This window comes from Diabrotica undecimpunctata, chromosome 6 (genome assembly GCF_040954645.1).
Source record: "Diabrotica undecimpunctata isolate CICGRU chromosome 6, icDiaUnde3, whole genome shotgun sequence".
Classification (NCBI taxonomy): Eukaryota; Metazoa; Arthropoda; class Insecta; order Coleoptera; family Chrysomelidae; genus Diabrotica; species Diabrotica undecimpunctata.
This window is the reverse complement of record NC_092808.1, coordinates 88,803,725-88,822,576: the sequence shown is the minus strand read 5'-3', so window position 1 is coordinate 88,822,576 and position 18,852 is coordinate 88,803,725. Positions and strand designations below refer to the sequence as shown.

The 18,852-nt window shown below is 33.3% G+C and overlaps 1 protein-coding gene across 1 annotated transcript in view; it reads right to left on the bottom strand.

The window, feature by feature from the left end:
* Positions 1-5,352: 5,352 nt before the first annotated feature.
* Positions 5,353-18,852, bottom strand: part of LOC140442718 (max dimerization protein 1-like) — a 146,724-nt gene continuing 133,224 nt past the window's right edge. The window contains exon 4 of the mRNA XM_072533701.1: positions 5,353-5,524. Within this exon, the coding sequence (XP_072389802.1) occupies positions 5,428-5,524 (97 nt within the window). The 3' untranslated portion in view covers positions 5,353-5,427. The remainder of the gene's footprint in view (positions 5,525-18,852) is intronic.

Genomic DNA, 18,852 nt, shown 5'->3' with positions numbered 1-18,852 from the left:
CCCAACCAGGGTTTTTCTTACGACAGGATTTAATCACAATTTTAAAATTAAAAATGCTATGTTGTGACATCTCCATTCGGCTTCAGTCTTTTACTAGAATTTGTCTAATATTTTAATTTTATTTGCTTCACTTATAAGGCAATTTATACAAGTCATTTATATTTAAAATTAAAACACAAAAACCCGGCCAATTTTATTTGAGAATTTTGATATAATTCTGGGCAATTAACTTTAAATCATCAGTATTTATTGGATAAGTAATAATATTCAATGAATCTTTATAATATATTTTACGCGATCATATCCAATCTTCTTCTAGTCTAGGCTAGTTAACTCGATTACAAGCCAACACGCCAGCGAATAGCGAGTAAATTAGCCGGCTTTCTATTTTGCTCGCAGCTTTTTTACAATCAGATAGTCAATAGCAGATAGTAAAAAAGCTCGATGACATGGAGTGGCTACTTTACAAGCTACAATCCAGCGAGTTAGCTAGTACCTACCTTGCAAACTCGCCCCGTGTCATCGATGCTTAAAACATATTTGCGTTAAATCTTTATTTGTCATTGATATTTTTTTAAGTGTATGTCGTTTCTCAAAAAGTATTCAAAAAGCGCTTCAATGTTTCCCAGTGAGATTGTAATTAAAAAAATGATACTGCACAGTGTATTAATTCCACAATTTTGGATGTGATGGCAATGAATAGAAAATAATTTTGGAAAGGAACTTATAACTGTTCAGGCATTGGATCTGTGAACATATTTGCTTGCCCAATCCATCAATGAAATAATGAATAGACAAACAGATTTTACTACGTTAAAAACAGCAGTATTTATTATTCTTTCAGATCTTAGTTATGTGATAACTAATAATATTCTTTTTAGTAGGGAAACTTTTTATCATATAAAAGTACATAAAGGTTTTTTTCCATTATACTTTTGCTATGTGTCTTATAAAAGGGTTTTGTTTGAAAAATCGACACCTCTAAAATACACAATGGGAATACTCCAGCGAAGCTTTTATGTCGAGATTATGTAAAGTAAGGACTTTAAATCGAAACAGGATTTGCCAAGAACTTTTCTAGAAAAACAGAAGTTGTACGACTTCAAGCCAAACCTATTTCTGTAAGTCTAAAACTTTAGTATACATAATTAGTTCACTCTTTATACTTTTAATAAAGTTTAACTCGTATTTGGTCTATTTTGCTCAAATGTGCGGCAGTGGTTTACAAAAGTTATGTTAAAAGCATGAAGACACTATAAGTAAAACATTAAGAACTTTAGGAAAAGTTAGTCAACTTACACATCTTTACAAAACGTCGTTTGGTAGGTCTTTGGCAAACATAGCTCTTTATACAGTGAAGCTTCGCCTAGTTGTTGAAGTATCGACAGTAACATAACAGCCCCCGATTTGAAAAAGTACGTTTTAGAAACAAGACAACTTTCTTTATGTATTTGGTTACAAAATACGTCTATAAAATTACAGAGTGATTGCTACACTTGGAATATCGATTTAGTTATTTCGATAACTACATGACCTAACAATGCACACCAAGTCATTTTTGACAAAATATTTGAATTTTTAATACAGTCCTATATTCACTCATTGCACTTTACCATTCAACTTTTACGTGCTCATAACTAAACATACTCTCACCATATTTCATACTTTTCGATCCTAAACCGCTTGCATCTAGTTTGTTTCGCAACATTTGGAGTTGGTGGATGGCCTATATTCCGGTACGCTCTATTTCTCGGTCTTTCCCTTAATATTTGCTTCGTCCATCATTCTATCCATGTGACCTGCTCAATTACTCAATTATTCAGTTTTCCTAATCTCTCTATAGCATCGGCCACTTTTGTCTTTGCCATATCTCACGGTTTGAGATGTTCCTTGAAGTAGCGCCTGTCATCGCACGCTCCATTTTTCTTTTGGACAGTCGGAGCATCTTACTGTTTTCCGTGCCATGATCAGCGTTTACAATCCACAAATCAACAGACTGATCGAATATTCTTCGTTTAAAGTATATTGGGGGATCAAATTTGAAAAAATTTGAATAGTTCAGATCAATACAGTTATTCTATTCTAATAATACTGCAGATTAAGAATGCCTTCATTGTAGTTAAATCAATCCGTCATCAAAAAAGCTATTTATAGCACCAGTACCTCAAAATTAGTGGCAAATCTCCTTTGCCAGTTTGAGTTGAAGAAGGGGTCATAATTGCCGGGAGGTATTCCGGAGACCATGGTACAATGAATACACAAGGTATGATATTGCGCATGACATTTGACAGCTGGCCCAGGAGTGTGACGTAGTTAAGATCGCCTGAACCACCTCGAACCCATTATTACAGCTTAAAGTACACATTAATTTTGAAATTATGGTTAAAAAGTGATCTAATTTTTTTTTAAATGTTTTGTTTTGGTTATAATTGAATAAAAAATATATTTTCAGTAGCGTAAAACCTTTACTTCTCCTAGAGATTCAGGTGAAATATTTATTTTTGTTTTCATACATATACTAATAATATAAGTACTCTTTTTGTATGCAAATCCCTTGAAATTTAAAAATTTTCTGCAGAGGAAATACTGTGAATAGGTAAATAGTAGTAGATTTGCTTATTCTGATTCACTGTCACTCACTTCAAAGCAGTTTTACTGAAATAAAAACAAAATAGAGTACAATAGAGAAAAATCTGTTTTACAATTCAATATGGTATTTTAAATGAGTTATAATGAAATTTAGTAAAATAAAAAATATACACATTACTATAACCTACCGATTATTATATGCAAAATTTACTTATCAAACAATATAATAATATGAAAATAAGACACAAATTAGTTCAAACGCAAAACACAATAAATATCGACTTCAGACGACTTTACACCGGCAAGACAGAAAGCTTGTATAAAAACAAAAGTTCAACAATAATATCGGTTATCATTGGTGACTATTGCAAATTGCAAGTTACGAGATAATAAATATATTTTAAAGTAATTCAATACTGACTGAGTCATCTATTTTATAATAGAAAAATAATTTAAATATATGCTTACATATGTGTCTTTATAGAAATGGGTTACTATTTATTTATACTGTATAGTATTTTTTTTGTAAAACTGAAAGTTTTTATTTGCCATTGTATATCTGGTTTTGTACCTTTTTTAAAGTATGCTGTGCAATTGCTTGTTGCAATAGTGACAATGAAGATAAAATCTTTAGGTTTCATACATTTCCTAAAGATAGTGTGACCAGAAATCCGTGCATTATATCTTGTTGTAGATAGAATAATTTTAATTGTAATACTGCAAGAATTTGTTCTACACATTTTAAAACTACAGATTACCAAAGAAATCTACAACAGGAACTTTTAAATTACGTTTCTAAAAAGGGTCTAAAACTCAAACCTAAGGCAGTACCTAGTCTTTACTTACCTAAATCAACATCGGCTACCCTTTTAACCAACCAAAAGAATCGCGTACAAGGAGGCAAACACAGAGAGTCCAAAAAGTATGTTGAGCAGCTTCTTACTACTTCTAGGTCAACGACGTAAGTCTAAATCTTTATTTTTATTAATTATTAGTCATGAAACCTTAAATGGTTTTTTCATATCGATTTGTTAAGTAAGAAACTAGCCTCATCCTGCTATGCAATTTGCAATAAGAACTGTTTCGGAGGAAATCAATTTAGCATCTTCCAAAATAACATATTTTTCTTTGTTAAATCATGTTATCATTATTATAAACAATACCAAGATAATTTTATGTGTAAATATTACAAAAGATGTCATTTTAAATGTTGTGCAATATTGTGTGCCCTCACTACACTCATATTCGATGGCCAGCTAGCTCATTCGATATAAATAAAGTTGACTTTGTTATTATTTATTTTGATTTTTTGTTTAGTTCAGTAGGTATATATATATATATATATATATATATATATATATATATATATATATATATATATATATATATATATATATATATATGTATATATATATATATATATACGAACAAATTTTGTGTACCTCCATTACCACTTTTCTGTATCTTTTTAAACATCTGAAATATCGAACTCTGGAGTATAAGTTAATTAGCCTGTACCTACGTGTAATAAAAGATAATTAAAACTTGTCTTATAAAGGATATCTATGTTTTATAGAGGATAAATATTATAATAACATAATTTTATCATCTCTTTATAATTACTATAATTAAATTAGCCAAATTATAGCCTATACAACTACATTCAAATGTTGCGGGAATAAGCGTTCTTGACTACGTCATGCGCGAAAGCGAACCGATTTTGGAACATTATGTATCATACCTTGTGTATTCACTGTACCATGCCCGGAGACCGTATCTTCCTCTTTCAGTATCATATTCAGAGTGGACGTTGGTGATTATTCTGGCCCACATAAGTTTGTTTACATTGTAAGATTAGTTCTATTGATGTTTTACCAATACACTGTCTGAGATCTGTCAAACAACGGATTCGTTGTGTACTCGATCCACTTTTTCTTTTATATTTACCTGGCATTATAACCTGAAGAACATGGTACTCATCTTTTTTCGTCACATCACGAAAATATTTTTTTCGTGATGTGTAAAACATTTTCTTTGGTAACTAAATACATACATGAGACACGGCAGCATTAAATTGACTTAGAGCTTGTTTCTGTTATGATCAATGCTCCCATTGCATACAGTAGAATCGAAAACACATAACAGCTAAGTACTTTTAAACTCTTTAAATTTAAACTTTAAACTCTTATATTAAGGATCAGATTGCGAAGATAAAACATACTTCAGGCTTTCTTAACTTTGATGCTGATTTCTCTAGAGTAATCCCAAACTTCATTGAAATTGCACCCTAAATGTATGAAATTTTGAACTCTTTGTAGCTTTTTACTGCTTATTGTAGGTAGTTTTAGTAGGTAGTTAGAGCACATTTTGGACAGTTAATATAAGAACTGGATGAGAATAGACTCCCAAAAATTGCCCTAGAAAACAACCCGTCCGGTTCAAGACCCCCCGGAAGATTACCTAAAAGATGGAGGGATACTTGGCAATCTGCCTCCCAGGAAATTAACCAGAGGCAGCTTCAGAATTAAATAGATCGAAAGATCTCCAAGAAGTAGAAGCAAGAATAAGAATATAAGAACTGGTTCTTAAATCTTTATTAATTAAATACGAAACTATAATTTTAGTATTTAAATAATTTATTCATCAAAATCAGATTAAACCCAAACAAAATTAGTATCAGTGATATTACTTAAGAGATATCACTTGCCATAAGGTCCCATTTAAAATTATCGGTCACAGTGGCTTTGTAACGTCATCTATCACTATTTTACCTACGTCACCTGTTATGACTTGTTGGGAAGCCTACGTCCGTTTACTTCGTCCTTACAAATTTCACTATTATAAATATAATCGTCCAAAGGATACGAGGGGCAGGGACTTTTCGCTATTACTGTATAATACGGGTACTGCCAACCGCCTCCAACCACTAAAAAAACTATAAAAAATTTATAAAGAACATCCTGTGTAATATTTTTAACATTAAGAATTTAAGGTACGTTCACATGACTACTCTCGAAAGAGTTATTTTGATAGATTAAAAAGAAAATTTAAAAAAAAAAAAACACAATGGGCCAAGAACGTTTGTGTGTTTTGGATACGCTGCGCATGGAAAAACCATTAATAACAAGGGATAAAGACTTTATGAAAAAGTTAATAGTTTAGCATCGAAAAAAATCAGTAGGATCAATCTGATTACTCACTAAACTAATCTTTTTTTATCATCCTTATTTATTGACCCACGGGCCACCGCTGATAAGCGAGGCATCAGTGTTTAATCAATGAAAGGAAAAACAATTGCCTGATTTTTGTATTTTATTTTATGATTTTAGTTATCTATGAAGTATGTTGATATATGTTACAATTCAGAAACATTTTTACAAGAAGTATATGTATTTGACCCATACTCAGTAATCAGTTCATGACTAATATTTATTTAAGTTATTTTTTAGCAGAGAACAAAGGAATTTATCCATTGTTCTTTGGCATACTGTAATGTCGGTTGTGATTAGATTAGATTTCATGGTTATCCGCTGTAAATACCACAGACATTGCCCCATATTTAGACATGTCTGAGCTGAATAGCCAGAAGCAAACTCATAAAACGTGGTGAATGCGCCTAGCGGCAAAGCAGCCGCGGACCGACAAATGGATGCGTACACGCACTTCCGTGCAATGTTGCCATACTACGTTCTTTTCGATAACATTTCGGTCAAAGAATTAAAACGGTTTTTTTTCTAAATTTTATTATTGTAAACATATTTTAGTTATGTTAAAGTTCATGTAAGTAATATTTCATATATTCCAAGAGATTCTATATCAGAATTATTAATATTATTATTAATACGAGTAGATTATTATATATTAGCGTGGGAGACTTTAAAATGCTGTTGTGCTTGATAAGATGACCAAGATATTCTGTACTGGTTTGAAAAAAAAGCATACTTTTTACGATTAAGGTGTAGATCGAACATTTTTAGTCATTGAAGGCATACGTCAAGATTTTGTTGACATTTTTCTTTACTTGATCCACAAACAATTATTTCATCAAAGTATGAGTGAGTTTTTGAATGACCTGATAGAATTTGATCAATAATTCGATTGAACTCTGAAGGAGCAGTTATAATTCCAAAAGATAGTCGATGCATTCGATATGTTCCTCGATGATATAATTTGGATAATACTGCTCTCTTCGTCTACTGCTAAATGAAGATATGCTTTAAATAGATCTCATCGACAAAAATACTGTGAAAATATCGTAATCAGAAACTGTTTAAGATCTCTTCGATTCTTCTGATTGTTGAGGACACAATTGTATCATTAACGCCAACTTTGTAATCTACACAAAGTCTGACACCACCATCAACTTTTGGAATAATGACCAGTGGTGAACTCCAATCATTATGGTTGACTTTAGATATAATTCCTTAAGCTTCTAAGCTGTCAAGTTCCTTTATAAGTTTCTCCCAAGTGCATAAGATACATCCCGTTCTTTAAAGTAGACTGGTTTGGCATTTTTACGTAGTTACAAATTTACATTAAAATTTTATACCCAATTTTAAACTGATTTTAAGTCCAATTGTTTCTTCAAATATGTCTGAATATTTTTGGACAAATTCTTCTTCATTAGCCGGTATATTGTTAAGTTGCTTGATCCCTGTTGAACTATTTACATCTTCAAGGTTAATATATTCGAATTAGAGATGTGTACTATTCCAATGGAGGTATAAAATGTATAAAATAAGTAGTATTAGAAATACTTGCCAAACTTTTCTGCAGTTGATCTAAAATATGGCTTATCATCATAAACTGTTTGAATTGATCTTGATCCATGTTTGATAATTATCCTAACAATCTGGTTATTCAATAAAGTCTTAAGCTGCCGTAGAGTCAATGTAGATCCTCGTCGCCAATTTATTAGATCTTTCGATAAAATAATTAGACGATTTTTACAATCATAACATAATAACTGTAACTATATTGACATATTCGTATGTTATAAAACATATAAACATTGTGGGGTGATCCTATAATAAGGGAGGATATTATATATATATATATATATATATATATATATATATATATATATATATATTAGTATTTCTATTATTTTTTATGAAATAAATTATTTATATATGAATTAAGTTCTTTTTTATTACACAGTTTATTGTTAAGAACTTTTAATGGACATGTAATTTTTTTTTTTGCAATTATGTTCATCTTCTATGTAAACTAAATCTTACGTGGTGTTCATTGATACTGTGATCCCAAATTCAGTAAGAAAGGAGGAAATTCACATAAAATATGTGAATATTGTGAAGATATGTATGAGAGACTAACAACTAGCGTTGGACCAATTGAAGCCGCTGACTAATTTAACGTGAAAGTAGGATTGCATCAGATCTATATATTCTTAGTGTTGGATCCAATAGCATGAAAATCAATTGTTGAAATAGCAATAGTTGAAAACCAATCAAGATTCCTAGTGATTTAATGTATGCTGATGACGTGGTGTTAGGTTAGTAGGAAATACTAAAAGGGAATTAAAGCAAAGAGTGGAATAGTATACAGAAGCGCTTGGAGAAATAGAAGAGATACCTGCGGTAAAGTTAGAGCGGGTTGATGAAATTGAAGGAAGCAATTGGTGGGTTTTTACAACTATGTTAAAGAGAATCATGATGTGATTATCTCTGCTGTGTATTTTATAGAGATTATACAAATTTCCATCTAATATTTAGTAAAATATTTTAATTTATAGTAGTATATTTATAATTATGGCTATTATTCACAAGGGTGAATGAAGTTTACGACACGATCCGTATGCGAATTGTGGCAGTTAATGAGTTATTAGCGTATGCTAAATTTTAAACGGATGAATGTTATTCAATGTGTTTATCCCGGAGGGCGATTATTTACTTCCAGCTGTACTTGTCAAAACAGTCACTTTATAGGTATTTTGTAAATATCAATTAAGGTATATTAAAAAACCTTAGGATTTTATTAAATTTGTTATTAAAAAACAATTTGAACAAAGGCTGACATTTTGGCTTATAAACATTTATAATAACTTTGACATTTTTTATGCCACACGCTTGTAAGTGGGCTCAATGAAAAGCTGATGACAAGACACACTTTAAAAAAAATCAGAACCCTCTATGACGAATAGGAAACAAGCATTTTTTTCTTAAAATCTTATTTCCATTGTTTATTAACATTAAGAGCTGAAAACTGATTGTAAATAAAGATTTATATTTTATGAAGAAGTAAAAAGTTACAATCCATTCAAGTAATCGTACTCGTAAAATACCGCCACGAAAAAGTAGAAGGCAGAACTGTCCGCTGAAATATCTCAGCCTGTTTCTTTTTATTGGTCATGGAAGGTTCTGCTTTTTTTGAAATGTGTATTTTTTTGGCAGCTTTTCATTGAGCCCAATTATATTCGTGTGACATAAAAAATATCAAAGTTATAATAAAAGTTTTAGAAGCTAAAATGTCAGCACTTTTTCAAACTGTTTTTTAATGACAATTTTAATAAAATATTTTTTTTAATATACCTTAAAAATGAAGCCCCAACAACAAGTTTACAGCATACCTCTAGAATCACTGTTTTGGCAAATAAAGTTGTTTAAATAATTGCTTTCCGGGATGAACAAGTTGAATAACTTATAAACTATTGGGTTCATCAATTTAAAATTTGGCATACTTTAATAACTCATTAACTTTCACAATTTAAGTTGATATTAAATGTCATTAATTATGCAAACAGCAAAGTTATTAATATCTATAAATTATTACAAAAATAAGTAGTTTTTGCAATGTGCACTCTTTGCCTTTTTCGGCGGCCTTTCGCCGCATTTGCGCCACTGTTTCGACTGTTCTTTGGTTTCCGGTGTCTAATAATGCACCCAGGTTTCATCAACGATGATAAATCGGCGAAAAAAATCCTTCGGATCGCGCCGTATCATCGCCAAAAGCGTCTCCGAAGTGGTCACACGTTTTTGCATTTTATCGATTGTCAGCAAACGCGGCACCCATCTCGCGGATAGCTTTTTCATGGCCAAATGATGGTGAATGATGTTGTGTACGCGTTCGTAGGAAATGTTTAGGACCACTATTAACTCGCGGAGCTTAATTCGACGATCTGCCATAATCATGTCATGGACTTTGTTAATGATTTCTGGCGTGGTGACTTCATTTGGCCTCCCGGGACGCTCATCATCAAAAACACTCGTACGACCACGAAGAAATTCAGCTGACCAAAATTTTACTGTTGCTCACGAAGGTGCAACCTCACCATAAACTGCGTCCAGGTCGGCTTTGATTTGCATATTTGTTTTACCCTTTTTGTGGAGGAACTTAATCACCGAACGATACTCGACTTTTTCCATTTCTCCGAAAACACAAAATGTGCTTGCTTTTGACGGCTGTAAAAACCAAACTAATTGTTTTAAAACTTAAAATTTTGACAGACGTCATGTCATGAGTAGCAAATGTCAACACCGAAACCAATACGGTTTCAAGTAGCGCCATCTATCAAAGACGAGTTTAATATCAATCTATCCTCGTGTATGTATATATATATATATATATATATATATATATATATATTGCTATGTTCCAATTTGAAATCAAAAATAAAATAAAAATTGCATCTTCATAGACCACGATCATGTAAATTTTCGATGTATATGAGAAAATTTGTAAAAATAATTATAGCTAGTTTTAAGAAAGTGTTTTCGCCGAAATATGAATGTTTGGTAAGGAGTCACAACAATAAGAGATTATTCGGATAGCCATTTATAGGGTGGAAAATCCAGTAACCTATATATATATTTCAAAGAGCGATTATTGTATAAAGTAGACAGCTTTTAAAATATTCTTTTGTATTAGTTTCTTAAAAATAGATAACACAATTTTTGGAAAGTGTAGAATTAAGTTGTTGTTATAAAGGTATAAGAAATTTTATTTACTCTTGGAACTCCAGAAAGAACAAACAAATACGAAAGTTTGAGAATTTCTTTAGAATTCCAAGAGAGGTTGAATTTGCTAAATTATATGGTATGGTTGAAAGTTTTTTGATTGGATGAAAAATAATGATGGAAGGGAAGAACGATCCCATGTTACTTTGTAGGTAACCATAATAACAATCAAGAGCTAGTTGTCAACAACAAAAAATGTAATAAACAGAAACGAGTGTCTTTCTGACATAAATCAAACATCAACATAATCAATGTCATTATGAATTTATACAAAATTAGATAAAATTAAAATATTGTACTTACTATATAATTTTGATAAATTAAATTTTAAATGTTTTGTAAATTTGAAAATTTAATGGATTAACCTCATGTTGTAAGTTTTTATACTAGTTTTATACAATGCTATTTAATTCTTATTTCATTGTATTTACTGATATCACATTTTAGCATATCCTGATGAAGCAAATAAATTTTGCGAAAGCTTGATAAAGAACAAAGAGTTTCACTTTCCTGCCCTATTAATGACTGCAACCTCAAAATAAAACTTTATTTTATATATATATATATATATATATATATATATATATATATATATATATATATATATATATTGTAACACATAATATACATTTAATTTTAATACATATAAAAATAACGTACTGGAGCCTTATGATAGAGCAAATATTGTAAGCCTTGAAACCGGTAGCCCAAAATTCACCAACTTTATTACACTCACATTGACAACCTTTTCATCATTTGCTCTCTTATAAGTTTATATCTCTCAGGTCGCAGTGCGGAAAGGTTTCAAAATCTACCAGAAAATATATTATTTGTGATTCCGTTCCAGTAACTTACATCACATATTATGTATAAACGCAAATTTAACGTAAGCATATGGCTATGAGTTCATTGGATTATAAAGTCATAAACTTTTTATTTTATTGTATATTATTATGTATCTTTATGACGCAGCATAATTAGTCGAATAATCATAAAAAATGTTCGTTGCATCTTCAATTATTTGAATTAATTTGTAAACGTATTGTGTTTATATTCCGCATTAATGTGTGTAAAGGATAAATTAACATTTTATAGTCTCGTATATTAAAAATAAAAAGTTTATCATACGACCTTGATTTCTATAATGTAAGGTATATTGTGTTAGGTTAGATAAGGTAATTGTGGGTTGAATAAGTTTATTATCGGATAAGTGACATCACAAACAAGTTTAATATTATAATGCGCTTTTATCAGCTGTTGTCACCCAGGCAATGCGATCAATAGAATAAAATAATTGGCAAAAAACCAATAAAGTATCTTCATCAAAGATACGCATTTTGAATGGGATTTAAATATTTAGATTTGTAATAATCTCGATACATATTCATATATGTATATACAGTATGTCCAGAAAGTAACCTAACTTGCTAATATATCGATTTGTGATGGGTTAATTAAGAAGTTTTTAATATTGTTTTTTATAAAATAAGTTATCTGTATAAGTAAATTAGAAATATACCAGGTGTGCCATTACTCCAAAATAACGTAAAAATATATTTTTAATGCAAATTTAAAATACAAATATTCAAAATGTCCTATTGGGAAATACGCAAGTCTATCGCAAAAAGCTGGAATTGCATTCCTGATATCTTATTTATAATTGCACAACTAGGAACAATAAATATATGTATATGTACATACCACAAAATATATGACATCAACAAGAATATGAACATGTGATAAATACCTAAGAGATAAAAATAACACCAATTAAAAGACACATTTGATGTATGCAATAAGGTCAACAAAATAACAAGACAATTCAGGAATAAATCATAGAAAAAATAGAAAATGACCAATGAGATGTAATTAAAGACATGGAACAAATAAAGTTAATATAAAAAAATTATGTGAAATAATTGTTCTCAGACCTAAGAAAAGGGTTTAGGAAAGGAAAATCTGCGGTGTACCCCATAAGCAGGATTAAAACGGAGATATAAGAAATGCTTGTAATAGTGCTAGTTGGAAAATTGTCGTCAGACTACTGGACGACTTGGGGATATCTCCCTATCTGCAGAACTTAGTCAGGAACTCCTTCACAGATAGGTGCATTAATATTGCGGGAACCCTGTGAGGATCACCACAGGAATGCCGCAGGGCTCCGTCCTGGCGCCATTAGTTTGGAATGTTTTATACAACGAGATTTTGGAGGCTGACCTGGTGATGCTGGTGGAGCACAACGAAAACTTATAAATTATGCATAGAGCGAACCGAGCCCCCAATAAAGAGAAGACGGGCATGAGAAGCAGGGACCTCATAATGGCGGCGAAAAAGACTGAAGCTATGATCCTTAATGGTCCGAGGGCCAGAGACCACATAGTTCGTGTACTAGAGAGAGAGTAAGGATCGTACCTGCTAAAAAATGAAGTACTTGGGGGTAGTCCTAGATATGAGACGAACCTATGGTGATCACGTGCAGTACGTCGTTCGCAAGGCATAGGAGAGAATTTCGGCACTGACAAGGATTATGCCCAATGTGAGAGGACCAGAGACTACCAAAAGGAGAATTTTAATGGAAGTGGTCCACTCTACTGTACTCCATGTTGAGTTGGAATGGAAAAAAGTGATTAACATCCAGAAATATAAGAGATTGCTAGAAAAAGCCCAAAAAAAGTACAGTTAAGAGTAGCAAGTGCATACAGAACAACATCAACGGTGGCCATAAAAGTGATCGCGGGTGTGTTACCCATCCACCTGACGGTGAAAAAAAGGAAGGAAACCTACGAGATAGATGAGCAGGAGAAAATAGTACCTATGAATAGCAACATAGCCTACTGGCAGGAAGAATGAAAAAACGAGAATAAGGCAGCCTAGACGAAGGTATTAATTCCAAATATTGTGGACTAGATATAATGCGGCGACAGAAACACTAACTACTTTTTCACCCAGTTCCAAACAGGGCACGGTTCCTTCAGAGACCGCATAGAAAGGATAGGGAAGTCGCGAATGGAAACTGCGCAGAATGTGAAATATCTGATACTGCCGAGCACCGTGTGTTGGAGTGCAGAATGTTCACTGACGACAGAAAAGAAATTACACAGTCAGGTAGGTAGGCTAAGCGCAAATACAATACAAGGCAGTGAGCACTAAGGAGAAAGACTGAATGCAAGGCAATATTGGAGGCAGTAACTCAAATTGTCAGAAAGAAGGAAATACTAGAGAAGAATCTGCAGCAAAAGTAAGAGATAGAGAGATGGAGAAAAAGAAAGGACGGACTATTCATGTGAGGCATCGGTCTGGAGAGGACCTACCGCATGAATAGTTCGGTTAAGCGAGTAGACTTTAGTTGGTAGGTAGGGAGCTATGTGTGCACCTGTGAGCAAGACTCCTCTGGAGGACTACGTGCGAATGAACCTTTCCACCCTGAATCCAACATACGCCAGGGCATCCTTAACAGGACACGGCATGGTACGGTCTTTGAAAAATTTACCACCTCCTTTCCATAAATAAAAAACAAAAAAGAATAAAAAGCAATGATTATCATAACAATAACAGCAAGTATATCATAAGTATTTATACATAAAAGTCGAAAAACATTTGTGCCTCACATTAAACATTCATTTAATTGAGTTATACAAGTCAGTTTTTAGTGAAATTTTCACAAAGTGTTTATTATCACAAGATCCACAACCGTGAGTACCTATTTTTATTGGTCATCCTTTGTGAATCCCGATATATGCAACAATTGGTTATATTGCCGTTCATATCAGCACACAGGCAAAAAAACTGGTTTAATTTATCATTTGTCGAATATCGATTGTCTACCTACAAAGTATAATTGCTATTTAATTGATTTGGTTTAAATCGAAAATTGGACGAAAAATAATTAATTATGCCTGTGTGTATAAACTGTAAGCAATCTACCATAAACACTCAAATTATAAAATGTTCGGGATGTATGAATTCTTTGCATACTTCATGCATTGGCTTACAGGGCGAGGATGTCAGTCGGATTACACGAATGCGTAGTAAAAGTATTGGAAAGGGTAAACTTTGTTGCCAAACTATCCACATTTAATAGAGGCGTATTTGAACACCTAATTGCTTCAAAATATTTATAAAGGACCACTGAAGCAATAAAACAATTAAGAGGTATTTTCCTTCGATTTATTTACAGTGAACTTAAGGGCTGATTCAAACATTGACAATTATCGCAATTCTGACAGTTACATAAAGAGTTATACAAATATTAGCTTTACAGTGCTGAGAGGCAGTAACAGAGATACATAGACTTGAGAGAAACAAACTGATATACGTTTAACACAAAACACCGGGTTTACAAGCGCATTTATCACTTACGGACCACGCACTTTTCGGGATCGACAACACACGCCCGGCCTTCACTTTTCGAGAGGCAAACTGTCACTGTCTAGTCCTAGTCCTAAGTTATATAAAGCGGGGAGTAGAGTGTTTATGATGTAGGGAGTCAGTCGCACACACGTCAACACGACAGCTGACGACATAAGCGCACAATTCGATAAAATAACTATATTATACAGGTTGCTTTTTACAACATACTGTCCCCCGTTGAAGCACTAGCTTTAACATTATAAAAGACATTAAAAAAAAAGAGTACATAAAAAAAAACCAATATGAGTAATAGTATACAAATTCATACAAACAACATATTATGAGTAAAAGTACTAAACCTAATAACATTAACATAATCCTTCACTAGGAAGAGGACACAATTTTGTTATCGAGCGTTTGAAAATCCCATCCTTAGTTTTAACAGATGCAATTCTCACTCGCCCATCTTTACCCGGAAAGACTTCCATCACTCGTGCCAATGACCAGTAGAGAGGAGGGAGATTGTCTTCTTTAACTAGCACAAGGTCATTGGGTTGTAAATTTTTAAATGGGAGAAACCATTTTGGACGATTTTGAAGTCGATTCAGATAATCAGTCGACCACCTTTTCCAAAAAAGTTGCTGGAGCTTAGAGAGATTTTGCCAGATGCTAAGTCGATTTTCCGGGATAGATGTATACTCCTGGTCGGGTAGCGAGGTGAGAGACCTTCCAATCAGGAAGTGACCAGGGGTAAGATATGTGAAATCGGAGGGATCATTAGAGAGGGCACAAATGGGCCGAGAATTAAGTACGGCTTCAATTTGGGTAAGCACGGTACTGAATTCCTCGAATGTAATTTTGAGATTGCCCAACAATCTATAGATATGATGTTTAGCGCTCTTTATAGCGCTCTCCCAGAGTCCTCCATGATGAGGAGATCGAGGTGGTATTGTTTTCCACCGAATTTGAGAGGAGGCTAAAAATTCCTGAATAGAAGAGATAGTTTCTTTATTTTTCAAGAAATTGTAGAGTTCGAATAACTGATTTTTAGCCCCAAGAAAGTTTGTCGCATTATCAGAGAAAATAGTCTGAGGGAGACCTCTGCGACTGATAAAGCGCTCGAGAGTGAGAAGAAACGCTTCTGTTGTAAGCCCACTGACTAATTCTATATGAACCGCACGTGTGGACATACAGACAAACAGAGCTATGTATGACTTTATCAAGGAACTTTTACGAAGTTTAGAGGCCTTTATTAGAAAGGGACCACCAAAATCCAAACCTACATGAGCAAAAACTTGAGCAGAGCATAAGCGTTCCTTAGGTAAATCAGACATGATTTGAGCTAAGGGTTTGGCATTAAACTTGAAACAAACATGACATTCGTGGACTATCCTCTTAATCTCCCGTAGACCATTCAAGGGCCAATATCTAAGGCGAACTTGAGAGAGAGTATTCTGAGGACCTGCATGATGGAGCCTGAGATGTTCTTTTTTGAGAATTAGACGAACAACATGATTTTTCGAGGGGAGGAGGAGAGGATATTTTTGATCAAAGGTAACTTCGGAATACCTAAGACGTCCACCTACACGGAGCATTTCATTTTTGTCAAGAAAAGGAGCAAATTGTAAGAGAGACTTATTAGAAATAATCTTATTGCCTTTGAGATCAGCAATTTCTGAGGAAAAACATGAGTTTTGCAATAATTTTATAATTTTCATTTCGGCATTTTGAAGTTCGGATACTTCAAGTGCACCCGATAATTTTTGAGTGCCAGACTTTGCGTTATTACCAAATCTGAGTACATAAGCTATAGTCCTTACATATTTCGTGAAACTGGAGAACCTTTCAGAAAGCATGACAAAGAAATCAAATTGAGCACTTCGAGTGTGAAGAACAACTTTTCTTTCTTCAGGTAATTTATTAGAATTAAACTTCGGACTATATTCAGACAAATTTAGGTCAAATGTTTGCAAAAACTGAGGACCGTGAAACCAAAGAGTGGAGTTGAGTATGTTAGAGGGCATCATTCCTCTGGAGAGGATGTCAGCAGGGTTGTCTTTAGACTTTACGTGTCTCCAATGAGAGTGAGAAGAATTTTCTTGAATTTGAGCTACCCTGTTGGCGACAAATTGATTCCATCTGGAGTGATGTGATCTGAGCCACGCCAAAACTATCTCAGAATCGCTCCACATGTTTATAGAGGTAATAGAGGGCAATTTATCCTTTATGATATCAACCATCTTTGTGGTGAGCTTGCTAGCCAATAAAGCACCCATAAGTTCCAGCCTTGGAAGCGTTATGGTCTTTAAAGGAGCAATACGACTTTTCGAAACAATAAGAGAGCACGAGATATTTTTTTGATTTGTAGATGACCCGTATATAACAACAAGCAGCATATGCTTTCAAACTTGCGTCAGAAAAAGAGTGAATTTCAATAGAAGAAATTTCATGACATGAGAAAAGACATCTGGGTATGCTTATGTCTTTGAGAGCAGCGAGATCAGTTATAAACTTCAACCATTCATTTAAAATATTTAAATCCAAGGAGTCATTCCAATTAATTTTAGAAATCCAAATTTTTTGCATAATAATTTTAGCAAGAACAGTTACGGGATTAATGAGCCCTTGTGGATCAAAAATTTGAGCGATAATAGAGAGTACTTCCCTTTTTGTGTAATTATCCTTTATTGATAATTGAGGTACAGAAATTGAAAATGTATCAGTACTGGGGTTCCAACAGAGACCTAAAACCTTATTAGAAGCATTCTCTGGTGAAATAATATACGCAGAGTTTGTAGAGAGAGTAGAAACATTTTCCAAAAACATTTTTGAGTTAGAGCACCATTTATGAAGAGAAATGCATGCCTTGTTGAGTAGGTCAGTTATCTCATTATGAGCCTTAAGAAGAGTTTGCGTGTCATTGGCCCCATATAGAATGTCATCTACATAGCATCCTGTTAAGAGAGCATCGGAGGCCAATGGGTATTTGTTTTGATGAGTTTTAGCTAATTCCATCAAACAACGAGTACTTTGAAAGCTTGCGCTTTTTGTTCCATAAGTTACGGTTTGAAGCTCAAAACATTCGATGTCCTGTTCTGGAGAATCCCGCCAGAGGATATTCTGCAGGAATGTGTGATCAGAATGAATTCGTACCTGCCTGTACATTTTTTGTATGTCGGAAGTGAAGACATAGGTATACAATCTAAACCGAAGGAGAATGTCGAAAAGTTCAGGCTGAAGAGTTTTTCCTTTCAACAGGATGTCATTAAGAGAATAGCCACTGGAACTTTTCATGGAGCCATCAAAAACCACCCGTAATTTGGTAGTTAATGATTCTTCTTTTATGACAGAGTGATGAGGTAAAAAGTATTTATTTTCTAAGTGCACATTTGTGAGAGAAAGAGGAACCTTTTTGGCATGTCCAAGAGAAACATATTCATTGATGAATGCTTTATATTGAGTGTATACATTTTCGTGCTTTAAGAGTTTATTTTCTAAACTAATAAACCTTTTCCTAGCCATATTGTAAGAATTGCCCAGCATTTTATGTGCTGTTTCAGAAATGAGAGGAAGCTTTACCTGAAACCGACCAGAAGGTAGAATTTGAGTTGTTTCAGTGAATATTTGTTCAGCCAGATCCTCAGAGGAGGAGATTTTAACAGAGGGGGTCACTTCTTCGACTTCGAAGAATTGTCGAATTATATTATCGAGCTTATCTTCCTCAGATGTGGACTGGACAAATAAAGAGACATTTGACTGTGTAGGGGACAACTGTGAGCTATAAATTCCTTTGTGAAGTGCGTAAGGAGGTAAAGAACCAAACATAATGTACCCTAAGTGTGTGTTCTGGAGAACAGGGAGTCCTTTACCTAAACGTATTAAACCATCCGATAACAACTCGCTATATATGTCACTGGCAAGAAGAAGATCTATATTT